At 33.9% G+C, this 21790-nt stretch overlaps 1 protein-coding gene across 11 annotated transcripts in view; it reads right to left on the bottom strand.

The window, feature by feature from the left end:
* APC (APC regulator of WNT signaling pathway) overlaps window positions 1–21790 on the bottom strand; it is a 128177-nt gene that overhangs the window by 42075 nt on the left and 64312 nt on the right. For 8 of the 11 annotated variants that reach the window (XM_072787813.1, XM_072787757.1, XM_072787842.1 and 5 more), the window contains 3 exons: window positions 17766–17874; window positions 15082–15195; window positions 2984–3067 (listed from right to left, as the gene is read on the bottom strand). In XM_072787813.1, coding sequence (XP_072643914.1) covers window positions 2984–3067; window positions 15082–15195; window positions 17766–17874 — 307 coding nt within the window. The remainder of the gene's footprint in view (window positions 1–2983; window positions 3068–15081; window positions 15196–17765; window positions 17875–21790) is intronic. The other 3 variants (XM_072787822.1, XM_072787787.1, XM_072787776.1) reach the window with 1 other exon arrangement.

Below are 21790 nucleotides of genomic sequence, written 5' to 3' on the forward strand. Positions count from 1 at the left end.
TTTACAACCAGGCTACAGTTCTCACAACTTCCATCTTTTTGATCTCCCCAAATGTATTTGCTTGTGAGTGAATAACCTACCTTTTCTGAAAAGATATACAAGAAAGTGGTAGAACTGGTTGCCTCACATATCTTTTTGTGATTTTTGATATTTGAATCATGTGCAATAATCACATCACTTGAATTACATACTACATCTAGACTCTAAACCAGAGTTGTCAACACATAGAACAAGGACAGCACTATATGCATGCTTCATGGTGAAGAAATTATTTTACAGCTATCTTTTCTTGTCTACACTGTATATATAAACTAATTTATGAGTGTCCAAATCCTGGTTTTCTCCATTTTCCAGCCTCTCCCACTTAGCTATATGAGCTAAACAACAACTTTGAAAAGCAAATTTAAGAAAACGGTTTTTGTTCTTTCTTAAATGACATGGTACCTTCCTTTAATCTACATTTGCTGAACTCACAGACTAAATGTAACCACTGTAGGCTATGACTGACCTAATCATTTTCATAACAAAAGAAAGTAAGAAGACACTGCATCACGACGGTGGACAGTTGGTCCCAGATCCAATGACATGAATAAAAAGTTTTGAATAAATACAAAAAACACGAACAAGTCTCCACCTGCAAAAGACTTAGAACCACGCTGGAAAATAAGGCTGGTAATTTACAAATGACAATTTCTTAGGGCTTTCCACAGGCCAGAAAGTTGGTGGTAAACTGGAAATACTGGCAGGGAGTATGTCATAGTGGGGAAATGATAACAGAAGGCTTGTGTAACAATATTAATAGCAAACAAAATGAAATTCAAAGTGAAGAGCATTAAATGTAATAGTGAAAGCTATTTCATGCAAATAAAAGATTCAATCAACCAGAAAAAATACATGTGAATATTCATTCCGAAATACAGAAGAACCTGTTAGATGTAGACAACCAGGATATAAGAAATAATCAGGATATTAGAAAGACAGAGAAAAAAAAAACTGTAACTAAAGAAACAAGAAAAACAACAGCAGCAAAAACTCAGAGTAGAAAATATAAGAGAAAATATAAAATGTAGTGCTGCTCAATAAAAACAAAAGGCTGCCTCTTTAAAAATAGTTTAAAAAATAGACTGTAGTAAGCTTAATCAAGGGGAAAAAAGATAAACTACACTGAAAAGCCAAAGGGGTAGCAACACCCAGAATACTGCCTGCCATACAACAGTAGAGTGAAATGGACAAAGAAGCAGAGATACGGTTCTCTTTTCCCCAGAACCCAGTCCTTAAGAATCAACATTGCAGAATTGGTTTTCTTACTTCCCAGCTTCCAGTTGTTATTTATACAGCTTAAGACATTTACATTCCTGTTTTGCCGGGTTTTTTTGATTCCCTTTCCTTTTTTAGAATGTTTTAGGGCTTTCCTTTTATTCCTAGTGGAATGATACTGTATCATGATGTGCCTGCTGTGGGACTATTTTCATTGGTGGTATTGGATACTTAAGAGACCATTTTATTTGGAGAACTATGCCTCTCGATTCTAGGGTATTTTATTTCTGTGACATTTCCTCTCTCTAGCTCTTCCATTCTTCTTCTCGAACTCCGTTTTATTTGGACAGTGAACCTTCCAGGAATGATTCTCTGATTTTCTCAGTTTTTCTGTTTTCCATCTCTTATCTTTCTGTTCCATTTTCTGAGAAATGTATCTTCTAACCTGAGTTTTCATTTCTGCTACCACACTTTTAATTCCCAAGAACGCTTTCTTGAATTCTCTGAATGTTTTGCATACCACTGTTTCCTTCCACTATGGATGCCATCTCTTTATCTGAGAATATTAATGTTAGTTTTAGGTTTTAAAGTGTTCTTCTCTCTGCAGAGTATCTTTTTCCATTATATCTTTCTTATTAGGAAACTTCTTAAAATACCTGGTAGTCTTTAGCTGTCCATCCCTACTTCACAACGGGCCGGCTGCCTATGAAAAGGTTAAGCGACACTCTATGCATGAGGGATGAAGACCGGCAACTAAGGCTGTTGTATGGGGTGGTCCCAGCTAGGTTATTTTATTGAGGAACCCTCCAATGTCAGTACCTTTAGATCTGTTTTCTTGGGTTAGTCACATTTCCTAGAGAAGTTGCTTCTAGGAACTTTCCTGTATTGTAAGCCTAGATGGCAGTGAGGGTTTTGGCATCCAATGAGTAAATTTTTACTTATTTCAGTTTTTAGTATGATACCCCAACTTCAGTTATACTAGGGTTACCCCTATCTAAAGACCCTTTCTTTTTACCCTTTCTAGAAGACTCTCATTTTTTGCTGGGATTAGAAAGAAGTTACCTGGCTATGAAGAATTCAAGACAACCTCTGGAAGCTCCACCTGCTTCTTGACAAATTTTCAATCATCCTCTTATTAAATTTTAGTCCTCACATCCAGAGGTGCTTATTTTGGAAGGTATTAGGACTCCACGATATAAAATGAGTTGCTTCATGGCTTCCTACTGCTGACTACAGGGTTAATCCACTATCATATGCTAAAACTGTGCATCCATTTACCTGCGGTCCACCTTCCCCAATTTTATTATGTCACCTCTCCTGTCTTTGTGTCTTTTTCATTTTATCCTTTTACTGTAATTTTAATGAGGATTGTAAAGCAATCCTCATTAAATTTTATGATCAGTTTTAATCATGAAATGCATACAGGTAATAGCTTATTTCCTAGTTGATAATAGCCAAAGATTCTATGTAATCTGATCACTGAAGTAAAGTATCTATGGCTCTATAAATTTTAATTGAGTAGGAGTTATTAAAAGATCAATATAATCAAGCTTTTTGATAATTCATTTAATTTCATGGAAAAACTTAGTGTCTCAATTCTCTATAAGAACATCTATATTTCAATGATACCACATTAATTATACATATTTTCTTTTCTTAGAATAACTATATGTATATAACTATACGTATATACAACAACAACAAAAAGAACACTCAATTTACTAACCTCTGCTTCTGTTGCTTGGGACTGTAAAAGCTGTCGTATACGAAGTATGTCCTTCTCTATTTGTTGAATTCTGGTTACTCTTCGCTAAAAGAAAGTAAGTGACCAAATTAGATCTACTTTTATTAAAAACATTAGTGTAAATAGTCTTACTATGGCTATCATTTAACAGCTTAGGGTTATGCTACATCATTTTTAGAAGTTAGATATGTATATATATTCACACACTGATGACATATCGGTACAGTTCAGTTTTTTAATACTCATAATTCCATATAACAGTTTAGAAAAACTGCACCAATAAAAGTCACATATCAAATTGCATGATGCATGTGGTACAAAAATTTGTATTTAAGTTATCCTCAAAAAATAGTTCAACAAAGAGAAAAGTATACCTAAATTTGATCTTTATACTAATCCAAATGCCAGTATAATGTAATAGATTAATGGAAAGCATAGTATACAAAGGGAAAGAGCATCTGATTTGTTTTAGTAAACATCAGGGTTTAAACTATAGGATTAACCTGTCCAAGAGTTACTCCTATTACAAGACAGTAGTAGTATCTTTCAGATGTAGCTTTCCCAAATACCTTCTACAGTGAAACATTATTTTGATTCCCAACACTAGGATCAGAAAGCTGTTAGAAGCTTATGCTTTCCCACTATCCTAACACTATTAAGTGAACACAAAGCACTTACTATATAGATGGAGCAGCATGGAATTGAAACAGTGTGGGAAAAGTGTTTTTACAAAAGGCTAGATTTTGGGATGCCTGGTTGGTTAGCCTTCAATTGGAGGTCAGTTAAGCCTCCAACCCTTGACTTCAGCTCAGGTCATGATCTCAGGCTCATGAAGATTGAAACCTACATTGGGTTCTGGGCTCAGTGGCTCCCTGGAGAGCCTGCTTAAAATTCTCTCTCTCCCTCTGCCCCTCCCCCCACCCCTGTTCTCATGCTCTCTGTAAAAAAAAAAAAAGCTAGATTTTGCTTTAATTTAATGAGCACAAGTGGAAGTAAGAAAAATCAAATCATTTGTATTTGAAAACCTTGCAAACTCAAATTATTTTAATTACCTCCATGACAACGAATACATAGCTTTTAGAAACAAGTAGTAATTCTACAGTAGACATCTTAACATCAAGGCATCAGAAATTATAAGAATAATTGTTTTGATGGGGGGGAATGTGTTAGAGGCTACATGGAGTCATTTCTGAACTATTTCTAATTATGTGTTCCATCAACAAAAGATGCCTAAGTGTGTATATACCAATAGATAAATACTACAAGTACGGAAAAATTTAATAGTTAAAAAACTTACATATAAAATTTACTCACTGATCATATCTAGTTTTGCTTAAATACAATGTCCCTTTGATTTTATTATCCAGGAAAAACACTTATTGCTGCTATTACCCAATGTCACAATAAGCAACCACAAGAAAAACTCAAAAAACAGCCTCCAAACTAAGTCCTTCCTTCCCCTCTCCCTTTCCCCATAATACAACTATGCTGATTATGTATTGTGATTATGAAAATAGTGAACTTAACGTAAATAATATTCTCTAACTAACAAAGCTTTCTACATCTAATTTACTCATGAAAACATGCTGAAGGAGAAATGCCTCTATTTTTGGTAGTTTTCCAAAGATACTGAGACGATGACTGAACACCTCTACAACCAGATGATACACATTTTCTGGCTTTATATGAAACAAAGCTTTACACAATTAGCTTTATAATACTTGTTTTTCCCTTTCTCTATCTAACAAGTGCCCCTCCACCAATAAAATCTTTTGTTAAATTTTTAATTTTAATTCCAGGATAGGACACATACAGTGCTGTATTAGTTTCAGGTGTATAATACAGTAGTTCTACACACTGCTCAGTCCACATCATTATAAGTACACTCCTTAATCTCTATTACTTATTTTACTCATTGCCCCCCCCCCCCCCCCCCCCCCGGTAACCATCAGTTTGTTCTCTATAGTTAAGAGTCTGTTCCTTGGTTTGTCGCTTTTTTTCCCTTTGTTCATTTGTTTCTTAAACTCCACATGTGAATGAAGTCATATGACATTTGTCTTTCTCTGAATTATTTCATTTAGCATTATACTCTATCTCCAACCATGTCACTGAAAATGGCTGGATTTCATTCTTTTTTTTTTAGGGATAAGTAATATTCTACTGTGTGTGTGTGTATATATATATATATATACACTCTTTATCCGTTTAATGTTGATGGACACTTGAGCTGTTTCTTTCATTTGGCTATTATAAACAGTGTTGCAAGAAACATAGTGGGGCACATTTTTAAATTAGTGTTTTCAAATCCTTTGGGTAAATATCCAGTAGTGCAATTACTTGATTGTAGGGTAATTCTGTATTTAGCTTTATGCGGAAACTCCATACTGTCTTCCACAGTGGCTGCACCAGTCTGAATTACTACCAACGGTGCAAGAGGGTTCGTTTTCTCCATATCCTCACCAACACTTGTTTCTCATGTTTCTGATTTCAGCCATTCTGATCTCACTGTGGTTTTGATTTGCATTTCCCTGATGATGAGTGATGATGTGCATCTTTTCATGTGTCTGTTGGCCATCTGGATGTCTTCTCTGGTGAAACGTCTGTTCGTGTCTTCTGACCATTTTTTCATTGGATTATCTGGTTTTTGGGTGTTGAGTTGTATAAGTTCTTTATGTATTTTGGATATTGACCCTTTATCAGCTATGTCATGTGCAAATATATTTTCTCATTCAGTCGGCTTTTAGTTTTGTTGTCTCCTTTGCTGTGCAGAAGCTTTTTGTTTTGATATAGTCCCAATCGTTTATTTTTGCTTGTTTCCCTTGCTTCAGGGGACCTATCTGGAAAAAAAGTTGCTACAGTCAATATCTGAGAGATTACTGCCCATGCTCTTTTCTAGGATTTTTATTTATGGTTTCAAGTCTCACACTTAGGTCTTTAATCCATTTTGAATTCATTTTGTGCATGGTCTAAGAAAGTGGTTCAGTCTTTCGCATGCTGCTGTCCAGTTTTTTCAACACTATTTGATGAAGAGACTCTCTTTTATCCCCACTGCATTTCTTGCCTCTTTTGTTGAAGATTAATTGACCATATAATTGTGGGTTTGTTTCTGGGCTTTCTATTCTGTTCCATCTGATCTATGTGTCTGTCTTTGTGCCAGTTCCATACTGTTTTGATTTCTACAGCTTTGTAGTAACTTGAAATCTGGAATTGTGATACTTTCAGCTTTGTTTATTCTTTTACAAGACTGTTTTAGGTATTTGGGTCTTTTGTGGTTTCATATACATTTTAGGATTGTTTGTTCTAGTTCTGTGAAAAATGCTATTGGTATTTGGATTGCATTAAATGTTACATTGCTTCGGGTAGTAAGGATATCTTAACAATATTTGTTCTCCCAATCCGTGAGCATGGAATGTCTTCCCATTTCTTTGTGTCATCTTCAGTCTCTTTTCATCAAAGTTTTAGGTCTTTCACCTCCTTGGTTAGGTTTATTCCTAAGTATTTTATTATTTTTGCTGCAGTTGTAAATGGGATTGCTTTCTTAACTTCTCTGTTACTTCATTATCAATGTATTGAAATGCAACAGGTTTTTATGCAGTGATTTTGTATCCTAGGATCTTACTGAATTTGTCAATTCTAGTAGTTTTTTGGTGGAGTCTCCAGGGTTTTCTATATACAGTGTCATGTAATCTGCAAATGATGAAAATTTTACTTCTTCCTTACCAATCTGGATGCCTTTTATTCTTTTTTCTTATCTGATTGCTGTGGCTAGGACTTCCAGTATTATGTTAATAAAAGTGAGAGTGCATATCCTTGCCTTGTTTTTCAACTTAGGGAAAAAGTTCTCAGCTTTTTCCCATTGAGGATGGGTTTTTCATATAAGGCTTTTATTATGTTGAGGTATGTTCCTTCGAGACCTACTTTGTGAAGGGTTTTTACCCTTTCTCTTATTAATGTGATGCATCATGTTGATTGATTTGCAAATATCCAACCACCCTTGCACCCTGGAAATAATCCCCCTTGATGGTGATGAGTGATTTTTAAAATGTATTGTTGGATTCAGCTTGCTAATATTATGTTGGGGTAATGCATGAATTTAGAAGTTTTCCCTCCTTTTTTTTATTTTTTTTTATTTTTGGGAAGTTTGAGAAGAATAGGTATTAATTCTTCTTTAAATGTTTGGTAGAATTCTGCTGTGAAGTCACCTAGTCTGGACTTGTTTGCTGGCAGTCTTTTGATTACTAATTCAATTTCTGGTCTGTTCCAATTTTCTACTTCTTCCTGATTCAATCTGGAAGGTTCTTATTTCTAAGAATTTATTCATTTCTTCTGGGTTGTCCAATTTGTTGGCATATAATTTTTTATAACACCCTTATAATCCTGTGATATCATTTGTTATTTCTCCTCTTTCATTTCTGATTTTGAGTCCTCTTTGAGTCTCACTAAAGGCTTATGAAGCCTTTAGTTTGTTGATCTTTTCAAAGAACCAGCTCCTGGTTTCATTGATCTGTTCTATTGGTTTTTTTAAGTTTCTATTTTGTTTATTTTTGCTCTAATTTTTATTATTTCCTTCCTTCTACCAGTTTTGGGTTTTGTTTGCTCTTCTGTTTCAGCTCCTGTAAGTGAAAAGCTAGATTTTTTGATTTGAGATTTTCATATTTCTTGAGGTAGGCTTGTATTGCTATAAACTTCCCTTTTAGAATAGCTTTTGCTGAATCTCAAAGATTTCAGACCATTGTATTTTCATTTTTATTTGTCTCCATGTATTTTTTTGATTTCCTCTTTGATTTCTTGGTTGACCCCATACATTGTTTGGTAGCATGTTATTTAGCCTCAGATATCTGTGGTCTTTCCAGATATTTTCTTGTGGTTCATTTCTGGTTTCATGGTGGTGTGGTCAGAAAAGATGCATAAATTGATTTTGATTTCTTTTGTATTTGTTGAGACTTGTTTTGTGGCCTAGTATGTGATCTACTCTGGAGAAGGTTCCATGGGCACTTGAAAAGATTGTGTATTTTGCTGTTTTAGGACAGAATGTCCTGAATATGTATCTGTTAAATCCACCTAGTCCAATGTGTCATTCAAAGCCAGTTTCCAAAAAAAAAAAAAAAAAAAAAAAAAAAAAAAAAAGCCAGTTTCCTTCTTGATTTTGTTTAGATGATGTAAGTAGGTTGCCCATTGATGTAAGTAGGGTGGTTGAAGTCCCTTCTATTATTGTATTACCACCCATTACTTCCTTTATGCTTGTTAGTAACTGCTTTAAATATTTGGGTACCAAAATACTCACAGTTGTTAGATTTCCCTGCCAGATCGTCCTTTTAATGATTATATAGTGTCCTTCTTTGTCTCTTGTTTCAAAGTCTATTTTGTCAGATAGAAGTACTGCTATCTCAGCTTCTTTCACATCCATTTGCATGATAATGTTTCTCCATTCCTTTACTTTCAATCTGCATGTGTTTTTAGGTCTGAAATGAGACCCAGCATATAGATGTTTTTTTTTTTTTAATCCATTTGTCACCCTATGTCTTACGATTGGAGCATTTAGTCCATTTGCAAAGTAATTATTGATAGGTATGTATTTATTGTCATTCTGTTGCTTGTGTTATGGTTGTTCTTGTAGTTTTTCTCTGTTTCTTTCTTCTCTTGCTCTCTTCTCTCACGATTAGTTGACTTGCTTTAGTGATATGCTTGGATTCCTTTCTTTTTTATTTTTGCATATTATTGGTTTTTGATTTGTAGTTACCATTGGGTTTGTATGCAACATCTTCTGTATACAGCAGTCTATACTAAAATGAAGGCTGCTTAAGTAGAGCCCATTCTTAACTCCTCTCCTCTCCATGTTTTAGGTATATGGTATCATACTTTACATCATTTATTTTGTTAAGTCCTTTGGCTGATTTTGATCAATATACTTATTTTTACTATTTTTGTGCTTCCTATTTCCTTACTCTTGTGTACGGTCTTTACTTTCCACTTGAAGAGTCCCCTTTAACTTTTCTCGTAGGGCTGGTTTAGTGGTAATGAATTCCTTTACTTTTCTGTGTGTCTGGGAAACTCGATCTCTCTTTTCATTCTGAATGAGCCTTGCTGGAGACAGTATTTTTGCCTGTTTTTGTTTGTTTGGTTTTTTTTTGTTTGTTTGTTTGTTTCCTTTCAGTACTTTGAATATGTCATGCTATTCCTTTCTGGTCTACAAAGTTTCTGCTGAAAAATCTGATGGCCTTATAAGGTTTCCCTTGTATGTAACGGCTTTCTTTTCTCTTGCTGCTTTTCAAATTCTCTCTTCATCACTACTTTCTGCCACCTTAATTACTATGGGTCTTGGTGTGGACATCCTTGGGCTGATTTTGTTAGGGGATTTTTGTGACTCCTGGATGTGGATTTCTGTTTCCTTCCCCAGATTCAGTTAGTTTTCAGCTATTATTTCTTCAAATAAATTTTCTGCCCCCTTTTCTCTCTCTTTTCCTTATGGAATCTCTATGATGCAAATGTTATCATGCTTGATGGTGTCACTGAGTTCCCTAAGTCTATTCTCATTTTGCATAATTTTTTTCTCATCTGCTCAGCTTGATTACTTTTCATTACTCTGTCCTCTAAGTCACTGATTCTTCTGCTTCTACTATTTATTCTATCTAGTGTAATTTTAATTCATTTATCGTGTTCTTCATCTCTGACTGGTTCTTTTTTATCTCATTGTTAAGGGTCTCACTGATGTTCTCCACTCTTTTCTCAAGCCCAGTGAGTATATTAATGATCATTTTTTTGAATTCTCAGGCACATTACATATCTCTGTTTTACTTAGGGCTCCTGCTGTGATTTTGTCCTATTGTTTCATTTCAGATATATTCTTCTGTCTCTTCATTTTGTCTAGCTCTCTGTATCTGCTTCTCTGTGTTAGGAACGACAGCTATGTTTCCTGCACCTCAAAGTAATGGCCTTATGAAGAAGAGGTCCTATAGTGCTCTGTTGTGCAAAGTCTTATGTTTACCAGAATGTGGTGCTTTAAGGCTATCTTCTATGTGTGATGTGTGTGCCCTGCTGTTGTAGCTGAGCTGTTTTTCCCTTCAGTCTAGTTATCTGCAATGGCTCTCTTCCCCCTGTTGTGGGCAGTGTCTGGTTCCTATGGTGTTAGTGGGCCAGTCTGGGGATGCCTTGGATTTAGGTTGAGTCAGACCAGGTGTTTCCTAGAGATGCTGTAGCATCAAACTGCTGTGTGCTTCCCCTGTGTTGTCCTGAGCAGCTTTTGTTGGTGGGTGCAACCTGTAGTCACACCACTTGTCTGCTTCCAGCCTGCTGCCAGGGCCTCCTCTGAAATGGTGTGTATGGTTATCTTTCCCTTTCTCTGGGGTAGGAGTCATTATGGAGTGTGCTGGCCACTGTAGGGGCTGCCCACAGACTGCCAGGCCTGCAGCACTGTCTTATATAGGCTCTGGCTAAGACAGTATTGGAGAGAGCAGGTCTCCCATAGCACAGAGCTAGGGGGCAGTGCCAGAAGCCCTACAGTGCTGGGCTTAAAGCTGCCTAATGGGCTCCTTAGAAGCATAGCCTAGGGGTAGGGGGACCAACCAATAAAATCTTAAATTAAAATTTTTAATATTTAAAAGATGAAAATAGGAAATTATATCTAATATTCCTCTTGATTTCTGTATTGCCAATATGCCACTAAATCTCGAAGTCATTCTATGTCTTGATACCCACTGAGATAGAGGATTTCTAATAATGTAACTTCTGTGCTTTCGTTTCTCAAAATGAAAATGGATGAAGTCAGTAGTATTTCTTTCCTTTTTTTAAATATGATAACCTTGAATATTTATGAAATTATGCTTAGTAATAAGTAGCTTAAAAGTTCAGGGTTATGTAGTTGTTGTGACTTTCAAAAAACTGATTTTAAACAATTATAATAAAGTTCAATACAGATTCGGTATAAGTCTTAACAAACTGGGAACAGAAGGTAAATTCCTCAACTTGAGAAAGGTTATCTACCAAAAACTGAGTAAACAACACATTTAACAGTGAAATTTTAAGAGGAGTCCCTTTAGAGTCATAATAAGACAGAGAAGACCAGTATCACTGCTTCTTATTCAAATATGTATTAGAGTTCTTATGTAATATATATAGAGAAAAAAACTGAAAAGGGCAAACAAAATTATCATTATTTCGCAAACAATACAAAAAAATCCAACTGTCATATTTGATAGTTATGTGGAAAATGCAAGAAAATCTTAAACTACTGAGACAATTTAATAAAAGAGCTCGAGAAAGTTCCTGGATACTTATTACTTAAAAGTAATTTAGTAATCATAGTTAATCTCATTTATAACAGTAACAAAAACTATATTACATCTAGGAATAAATTTAAAAAGATGTATAAAATCTTTATAGAGAACACCACAAAACTTTATTGAGGGACATAAAATAACATCTAAAAGAGTGAAGAAATAAAATTAATAACACCTAATATATACCGAGTGTTTACTATGGGCCAGATTCTAAGTGCTTTTACATGTATTAACTCATTAACTCATTCAGTTTAGCATTAGATTTTACCAATGAGAAAACTGAGGCAGAAAATTTACCCAAAATCAGTGCTTGGTGTAAGTAGCTTGTCTAGAATTAGAACCCAGGAGGACAGGCTCCACAGGCCATCCTTTCAAACAAGAACTAATCTTTATATTGTAAAGATACTAATTCTCCTCAAATCAATTTATAAATTCAATGTAATTCTAAAGAAAATGTATCAGGCTGTTTTTTTAATTAGAGAAGCTGATAATAAATTTCAGATGAAAAAGTAATGAACTGGAATATAACTAGATTTTTACAAACAAAAAGAGGAGAACTCACTCTACCTGGTACTAAGATTCATAAAACTACTGCAAATAAAACAAATGTATTGTCAGTGCAGGCACAGAGAAACTAAAATAAATGAGTGGAACAGAATCTAGAAATATTCAGCAAATATAAACTTACCATATGCCAGAGATGATGTTACTAATCAATGGGGAAATAGTGGAATATCAAATAAAGATAATGAGTAATTTAGTTAAAAACGTAAATATGCATGTATCTCTGTGTATATATTATTACATATAATTGATCATATATTAATAAAGACTAATATTTATTTAAAATGTAAGTTATATATTAAATAATTACGTATATATACATACTTGTGGGTATCTATGTAAAATTAGATCCCTACCTCCAAAACATACACAGTTGCATGTTGGAGATGAATTAAAGACCTAATAATAAAAATAAAACATTAAAAATATTAGAAATAATAGAAGGATAACTTATGATTTCAAGATAGGAAAAGGAAAAGACGTATAAGTAATTCATAGAAAGCACAACTATGACAATATAATTAATTTAGCTCTACAACAAAACTAATTTTTGTTATCATAAAGCTAAAATAGGCAATAGATTTTGCAGGGAGGGGTTGTGATGTGTATTATCTATAACAGAGTGGTATTAAAAGAATATTAATACAACTTGCAACTATTTAAGAGTAAGACATTTAACATAATAGAAAAATGGGAAAAAGATGAATAACAGGAAGTTCAAAAGTCTAATAAGTATATGAAAAAATATTCAACTTCAGTAGTATTCAGGAAAATTTAAGTTAAACAAGCTAATGTTTCATTGCCCCCCAACTGTTAATTATGAGTCTGACTCCAAGTGTTGGAGACATATAGAAGAAACGAAAAATTATAGTAAAATGGAAGTGTAAAGAACTTTCACCCTACCAATCCCTAGTCCCCAAAAGTAAGCTCTAGTAACAACTTGGTGTACATTTCCCCAGCCTTTGCTTATAGGTATATAGGAAAGTAGGGACCACCATACTAAGCGCCCATATATATGCTGAACAAATAAAAAGTAAGTAAATAACCAGACTGTTAGCAGAGATAGCTGGAGACAGAAAATCTCACACAGGCATAGGCAAGAATGGATTTTATTTTGAATTTCCCTTGTTTACCAGTCATCTGTATGTGTTTACTAATCATCTGCATTTTCTTTTCAATAAATTGATTACATCCTCTAACCATTAAAAAATGAGTTGCCTTTTTCTTACTAGTTGTAGGAATTCTTACATTATAGGACTAATGACCATTCTTCTTTTATGTGTCAAAAATATTTTCCCTTAGTTTATCTTCTGCAGAATGTTTTAAAATTTTATGACATTTACATTTGTTGTCCTGTATTTTCTTCTATTAATTATAGGTTTACTTTTCACATTTAGATATTTAATCCATTTGTAATTTTTCTTATAAAATATGTGAGTTAGGGATCTAAATTTTATTTTTCCCACATAGATTGCTAGTTGTACCTATATATTTACTAAGTTACTTACCATTCTTCCCAAAATTTATATATGTTTAAGGTACCTGATAAATTCTGAATCCAATACAGTGAAATTTACCAGTTTTTTTCTTTAAAAAATAGTGCTTTGTGTCTTTTTTAGGAAATCCTTTATTACTCCAATATTAGAAAGATATTCATGTATAGTTTTCTCCTGAAAGGCTTATTCTTGTAAAGACTTATTTGAGAGAGAGAGAGACACACACAAAGAGAGCGCAAGCGGGGGAGGGGCAGAGGGAGAAGGGGAGAGAGGGAATCTGAGGCAGACTCCCTGCTGAGTGGCAGCATGACGTGCAGTTCCATCCCAAGACCCTGAGATCACGAACTGAGCCAAAACCAAGAGTTGGACACTTAATTGACTGAGCCACCCGGGCACCCAAAAGGTTTATTTTTAAAGTTTTACTTCTGGCATTTAAGACGCTAACTTGAATGGAACAGGGGTGAGAGGAAATTTTTTTAATTTTTTTTAATTTATGATAGTCACACACAGAGAAAGAGAGAGAGGCAGAGACACAGGCAGAGGGAGAAGCAGGCTCCATGCACCGGGAGCCCGACGTGGGATTCAATCCCGGGTCTCCAGGAACGCGCCCTGGGCCAAAGGCAGGCGCTAAACTGCTGCGCCACCCAGGGATCCCTTTTTTTTGGGGGGGGAGGTGAGAGGAAATTAAAAGGTGTATTACATATACGAATTACAACATAACTAACATAGATATATTAGTTGAGTCTCTAGCTTCATTGTGAAACTAATAGGTACGGACTATAAAATGGACCATGGTACTGGTGTTTAAGTATCTCCTTAGTCTACCTCCATACTGTAGCATAAAATGAATATATATTATGTTTAGAAAGCTACTATATAAAAGGTAAAGACTACACTTTGGGGATGTAAAATGTCATGTATGAATGATTTTAAAACTATAAAATAAACTCTTTAGAATACAAAAATGTATTTATACCACTCATATGAATGTATATTCTCCCTGTTATTTACTATTCTTTTAAATAAAATCTTTCAAATAATGTTTTCTTAACAAATTTCTCCTAAAAGTTTTCCTTTCCTTTTTTTTTTTTTCCTTTTTAAATGTTCGTACTTACTTTGAAACAGACAAGGTAAACAGCAAAGCCTCCTCAGGGCTTAAAAACATTAGCCAGTAATATACTTGTGTAAATATAAAAGTCTAAATTCAATAATGTATGAAAATGCATAGCAAATAGCGAAGCTATTTACTATTCTTTCTTGACATCTGTTGAGGGGAGATATATGGGAATGTTCTCCATCCAACTCATCTTACCTTTCTCACTGTTCTATGTTTCCTCTCTACTTTCCTTAAATGAGGAATTCCCTTTTCATATGCAACTTAAACAGCAGCGAAATATTCTGAATGTCATTACACATACTTAGATTACAGGAAGTAAAAATCTGTGAAGTTAGCCATCAGTTACCAGACGACCAGCACCTAACCCTTTTTCTCTCTTATAATTCCAGGGCAGAGCTGAACAGTATCAGAGAAATGAAATATGGTGAAGGTGAAATTATGTGAACATTGGTTATGTTGCCCAGGAGCCATGATAAATTATTATTGTGAAGTTCTGCCAAAGTGAAAGTAGACTTATAAATACCTTTAATAATATTTAATCAATGTTAACAGAGCTATAATTCATTACATTCTTAATAGCTCTTCTCTAGCCTCTGCTGTTTTATAGTTTAATAATAAATAATTTACCTGCGCTCTTTTTTCCATATCCTGGCAAGTACCTAGTTGTTCTTCCATTGCAACTCTGATTTGCCTTGCTTCATATTCTAATTGTCTTCTGGTCATATCTGTTTGTAAGGAAAACTAAAACCACAAATTAAATTGAAATGTTAATATCTCATGTTATGTGTTTATCAGTAGAAGCAAAATGCATAAAAATACCAATAAATAAAATGAGTATCAAATATGCACGTTATTGCACATAACTAGATTTTTTTTTTTATTTTAAGGAATCCTAAAATTTGATTACAGGTGCCGGGCTCAGTCTGGGTCCCTCATGTGAAATGCTGAGTTGAAACACTTTTATTGCCCCATAGCCATAAATGTTTTTATGTAAACTGTACTGATTCATTTAAAATATCTAATTGGCCCAGCTAAGGTAAGCCTTCTTCAGTTCCCATGTACTACTTTGTTAGAAATTAGTACATTAATGTGGACAACATAAAAAAATTAAGAAGTAGTTCATCATCCTTAAGTTTATACCTCAACTTAAGGATTGTTATAAATGTTCATACTGAAAAGAGAAAATCGTTCATAAGATGAAGAAAATGTATAAGGAAAAACTCTTTATTTATTGCAGATAATCATAAATTGCAAAACAACACAAACTTTCTGGTAAAAATCCAAAAGTGAAACAAAGTTGAAATAAACAAGAAGTACTTCTTCATGCAGGGGTTGTTAATTCATTTAACCCTCTAATCAATTAACTCTGTAATTAAAATTCCAGGCACTGAGATAACTGCTAGGCATACAAAAGGATGAAAAAAAGGACAAGGTAATGTAACTTATAAACGCATGCTCCAGGAGGTAATAATAGCTAAAAGTCTGATTAAATAAAATTATAATGGGCTATGAAGGAAATGAGAAAGTGGTATAGATTTTTTATGCTCTATATACTCAGAAGAAAGCTGTGCGAGACCTATGTCACACTCAGACCTATGTCACACACTAACATTCTATAGGTCCAAGGATTCTAAACTGCACTGTCAGTTAAATCAGGGAAGCTCTCACCCTTTTCCCTTGCAATAATGCAGATGACATTCCACAGATAATGTATTTCTATAGGCATACCCAAATTATGGGTTGCAATACAGATGAAATAGTCTGTATGTTATTTCTAAGTCCCAATGAGCCAGTCCTAACTCCACTTATTTATTCTCCATTTCCCAAAAACCCCTGCAAAAAAAAAAGTTGAACATAACAATGTTGCAATAATGTGGTTTAGATCTGATATTTTAAAAGCAATGTCTAATATCTTGATAAGTATTTACATATGAAAGTGTTAACTTGCTTCCCAATATAAACACATAATTTGTGAAATTAAAAAATATTTATGACATATAAGCAGTTTACATTTGCTAATGTTGTGAAATGGCCTATAATGTTTTACATATCCTATTAAATAAATGTGATTATTTAATAAATATGGAAAGAATTTATTTGACAACTCCTCTTTGTTTCAGATATTAACCAACTGCTTTCTAACTGTCACACACACTTGAGCTCTTTTCTAAACCTGATTTCATATAGACAACTGGACTCTAAATTTTGTATATTTTAAGTATCAATGAGAATGGTGAGCAAAACTATGCTCAGGTATTTTTTATTTGAGTAAAAATCCCACCAAAACTTCCTGAGTTCCTAATCCTTGTATGCCAGTAACTTTCCATTAACTGTTCTTTTACTATCTGGGTCTCCTCAACTCCCAGAAAGATGTCAAGGACATTGTCAGGAAAAGGGATCCTTTTCTTCCTCTCAAAATCTTATACGATTGTTCTAGATTACACACGTAAGCTTCTGGTTCTAAGCTCCTTCCAGACAATGTCCACTAAGGAAATCTGGTAAAGTACATGTTTTGAAAGTGCTCCTTTCTACTTTTGTTTTTCATTTATATCCTCACAAAAGTGTTATTAGAAAATTAAAACTCTAAGCTAACAGAGGACAATATATCTTTTATTCTATTTTTCTCTTTTTAAAAAATATTTATGGACAACAGTTAGAATACAATCTTGTTCAAAATTATTAATGTATTCCAGAACATTCAGAATGTTCATGCTATCCCATGAATAAAATAGCTGACATGGAAAGCTTGGGGAAAGAAAGGCTGACAAGATGAAGTTCTTTTTCACATAGTTATATTTGCAAATAAACACACTTTTATACTTGTAGAAAGTCTTAAGATCCTGGCCAAAAGATTTTGTTATTTATAATAACTGGAATAGCACTCAAATTATCTTTAAAGACACTTTTATTACAAAAACTATATGGCATGTAAAGTGGTTCAAAAGATAGATGGTAATAAACATTTTCAGAGTATGTTTGGTAATTCAACAGACAGAATTAAAAAACCAGTTACCTAGTTGAATTGAGTCCTTTAGAATGCAAACCTAATAGATTTTCTTAATTGGTGGTTTAAAATAAATATCTGCTTGAGCATAATGAAGTTTATATCACCTTTACAAACAAAAATTCATTAATTACTATATATTTGAGTTTAAAGTTAGATAAAACATATTACAGTTTACAAATAACTAAAAATGCAATTATCTTGAATGTTTTTTTTTATCTTGAATTTTTTAAATGAGTAACGTAGGTACTTTTAAGAGATCAAAGTTATTAAAGTCTAAAATAGGTCATAATGCTAAGTTACTTACATTTTCAGTTAAAGGGAGACTATCTATTCTTTTAGTGAGATTCTGAAGTTGAGCATAATACCAATCTTTTTCCTTTTCTTCTTTGTCAAGATCAGCAAGAAGTAATGATCTGTTTTTTTAAAAAAAGACAAGTTTACACAATGCCAAAAGAGTACATAACAGTAATTCTTATCAGCTGCAATTATAATGTTCTCTACTTAACCTAAAGTTTTAATAATGAATAAGCAGAACACTTTAATCGGATTTTTGAAGGTGGGACTTAGAATATTATAATCATTAAAATTTGAATATTAAAAAATTCTTGGGCAGCCCCGGTGGCGCAGCGGTTCAGTGCCGCCTGCAGCCCGGGGTGTGATCCTGCAGACCCAGGATCAAGTCCCACATCGGGCTTCCTGCATGGAGCCTGCTTCTCCCTCTGCCTGTGTCTCTGCCTCTCTCTTCGCTCTGTCTAAATGAATAAATAAATAAATCTTAAAAATAAATAAATAAATAAATAAATAAATAAAAAATTCTTACTTTTTCACCTAAATAAGATACTCAACATCCTTACTAGAACATTTACATTTCAACCTAAGGCTTTCTTCACGTTTATTTACAGTCTAAAGATATCATGATGGTTTGCAGAAATAAAGTACAGATATAACAAAACCCAAAAATTAATATAAGAATAAAAAGAGTAAGGAAAAGCAGTAATTACACAAAAAACAAACCTAGAGTATAGGAAGCCACTGCCCTGGACACAGATGTGGCTTTCAGCTTCTCAAAATAATAGGAAATATTTTGTCACTGTGCACTTCTCCAAAGACATACAGATGGCCAAAAAAAAAACACATGAAAAGATGCTCAACATCATTCATCATCAGGGAAATGCAAATCAAAAGTACAGTAAGATACCACTTCACATCTGTCAAAATGGCTAAAATCCAAAACACAAGAAACAAGTGTTGGTGAAGATGGGAATAAAAAGGAACCTTCCTGCACTTTGGTAGGAATGCAAACTGGTGCAGTTACTGTGGAAAACAGTATGGAGGGTCCTCAAAAAATTAAAAAATAGAACTACCTTATGCTCCAGTAATTCTACTACTGGGTATTTACCCAACGAATATAAAAACACTAATCACAAAGATACATATACCCCTATGTTTATTGCGGCATTATTTATAATGGCCAAATCATGAAAGCAAACCAAGTGTCCATCGATAGATGAATGGATAAAGAAGAATAGATATATATATGTATACGGCTAGGGCTGAAATGATAAATGGGAAAATAAAGTGAATGTGAAGAATCATGTTAGAGTTGCTTTATCAACTGATATATATTTATATATACACACACATATATACATGTAAAGGCATACCCAAACACACACACACACACACACACACACACAAACTATAGAATATTACTCAGCCAAGAATGAAATCTTGCCATTTGCAAAATATGGATGAATCTAGAGAACATAATGCTAAGCGAGATAAGTCATTCAGACACATACCATATGATCTCACTCACGTGGAATTAAGAAATACAACGATGACCAATATAAAAAAAAAAGAAAAGAAAAAGAAAAAGAAAAAAAGAGACAAACCAAAAAACAGACTACAGAGAATGAACTGATGTTACAAGAGGAGAGGTTGGTGGGGGGAGGGGAGGTGGAATAGGTGAAGGGGATTAAGAGTACACCTATCATTAAGAGCACCGACTAATGTACAGAATTGGTGAATCACCATAGATTGTATACCTGAAACTAACATATAGTTAACTCTATTACAATTAAAAGAAAGAAAAAGATTAGTTGCAGAAACTTTAAAACAAAATATTGTGTATATTCCCAGAGATTCTACAAAAATGCAATGATCTACATGTATACTTACATGTACATTTTTAAACATGAACAATAGTTTATTACTCTATGTATTGCCCTATTAACTTTTTATCACTTAAAAATCGATCTTGGGAGATCATTCTGTGTCAGAAAAGAAAAAGGTCCTACGTATTTTTTGTTAGCTGTGTAGTATTCATGAGTCCATAATGGGATACGCTATAACCAGTTTTGTTTTAAAGGGCATTTAGGGCCTTCCTAATCTTTTGCTATTATCAACAATGCTACACTGAATATGCTTATAGATAGTCCCATTTCACAAATGTGCAAGCATGTATATAAGATAAATTCTTAGGGTATGTAAAATCTTAACTTACTGCTCTTATTAGATGTTGTACCAATGTATGCTCCTACCACTTTCACCAACATAAATGTTTGACCAAACTTTATTTCTGCATATCTATTTTTTTTTTAACAGTGTATCACTAAGGTTAATTTGATTTCTTTTAGTGTAAGGTTAGCATTTTTTTTTCAAGTTTAAAAACCATTTGTATTTCCTCACCTATAGCTTTTTCTTACTTTTTTATAGGGCCTCATCTATATTAAGAATGATTATACTTTTGGTTATATGGGTTATAAATATATTTTCTCTGTTTATCACTTGTCTTTTGTTTACAATGTCTTTGTCATGTAGAAGATTCTGATTTTTTTTTGTAGTCAAATTTGTGGATATTTTCTGTTATCACTTCTGGAGTTTGCTCATCTACAGAGATGTTCCCCTCTAGTATTGTTACTTTAAAATTTTGTTTGATTATATTGTTTTGAAAATATGTTTGCATGTGAGTATGTGGAAGGTTATATTCTTGCTAAAATTCCCTTTCCTTTACTGAGAAACAATTAAAAATATAAGAAATAAGCCCTCATTTTTTATGTGGCAACGTCAGCAGTGAGGGAATCCATGAGATAGTAAGCCCCTGCTTATTATGATGTAGCAACCTTGGGGGCAGTGCAGACCAATGAGAAGCTGCCTCCTCCCTCCCATTTCTGACAACAGAAGCAGGAAAAAGCACCAGAGAAAGCCTGAACCCCTTTCACAAGCTGTTGTAAAGACGAGATTTAATTATATTTTTTAGTGCCCCCTGGTGAGAACTAGCAGGACCAGGATTTAGGTGCTGAACAAATAGTGATGCTACTATTTCCTCTGATTACTCTCCAATAAATGGGCTAAGTAAGAGCTGGGCATTATAAGTGTTTAAATTGATAGGCCAATGTTAATAAAGGCGGTAGAGTGAGGGGAGGCTATGGGGAATAGGGACAAGTTGTTATTGTCAAGTTTAGGGTGGAACAATGGTAAAATGCTATGGGGAAGCCACGGTTACAGTGTTTTGAGCCAAAATGTTAACAAGTGGTTAAATGATAGTGATTGACAACAGTGCTTATTAAGGCTCAGAACTGAAACCAGGTCTAGACTCAGAGGCAGGTAGGTCTTTAGGGTTTAGACTTTTTTAAACAATTGTTAAGTCTTCTCTAAAATGCAAGTTTCATGTCATCTTAGTCCTCTAGCTGACTCAGGGTCACCTAAAAGAGCATGGCACATTATGTACTATGCATTTAATAAATACTTGTTAAATGAGTGAATAGCTAACATGACAACAGCTTACAATTTTTGAATGTTCTAAGAACTAGACATAGCACTAAGTATTTTTTTAAAATCTAATTTAATCCTTACAACATCCTTTGAGGTAGTTATTCTTAGGCTCACTCTTCAGACTGGAAAACTGAAGTTCAAAAAGGTTAAAGCGCTGTGTAGCTAGGTTTGAGCCCTGGCTTGACTACTTTCTAGCACTTACCTTGGGCGATACAGAAAACAAGAAAAAAAGAGACAGAGAGACAGTGAACCTGTAACTTAAAAGAGAGAAAGAAAGAAGAGAAAAAACAGGGGAGAAAATCAAAGAAATTACATGACAGAATTTTCAAAAGCTGAAAATTCTGAAAATAAATTTTCCAGATTAAAAGGGCACAGTGAGTACCCAGCATGACAGATGAAAAAAACACATATACTGAGGCATTCTAAAAGCTTCTACAAAAAAAAAAAAAAAAAAAAAAAAAAAAAAAAAAGCTTCTACAGAAGAAAAATGGCAACCTACAAGGGAATGAGAATCAGACTGGTATTAAATTTCTCATCAATGACTGATTATGA

The sequence above is a fragment of the Canis lupus genome, chromosome 2, assembly GCF_048164855.1.
Source record: "Canis lupus baileyi chromosome 2, mCanLup2.hap1, whole genome shotgun sequence".
Taxonomy (NCBI): Eukaryota; Metazoa; Chordata; class Mammalia; order Carnivora; family Canidae; genus Canis; species Canis lupus.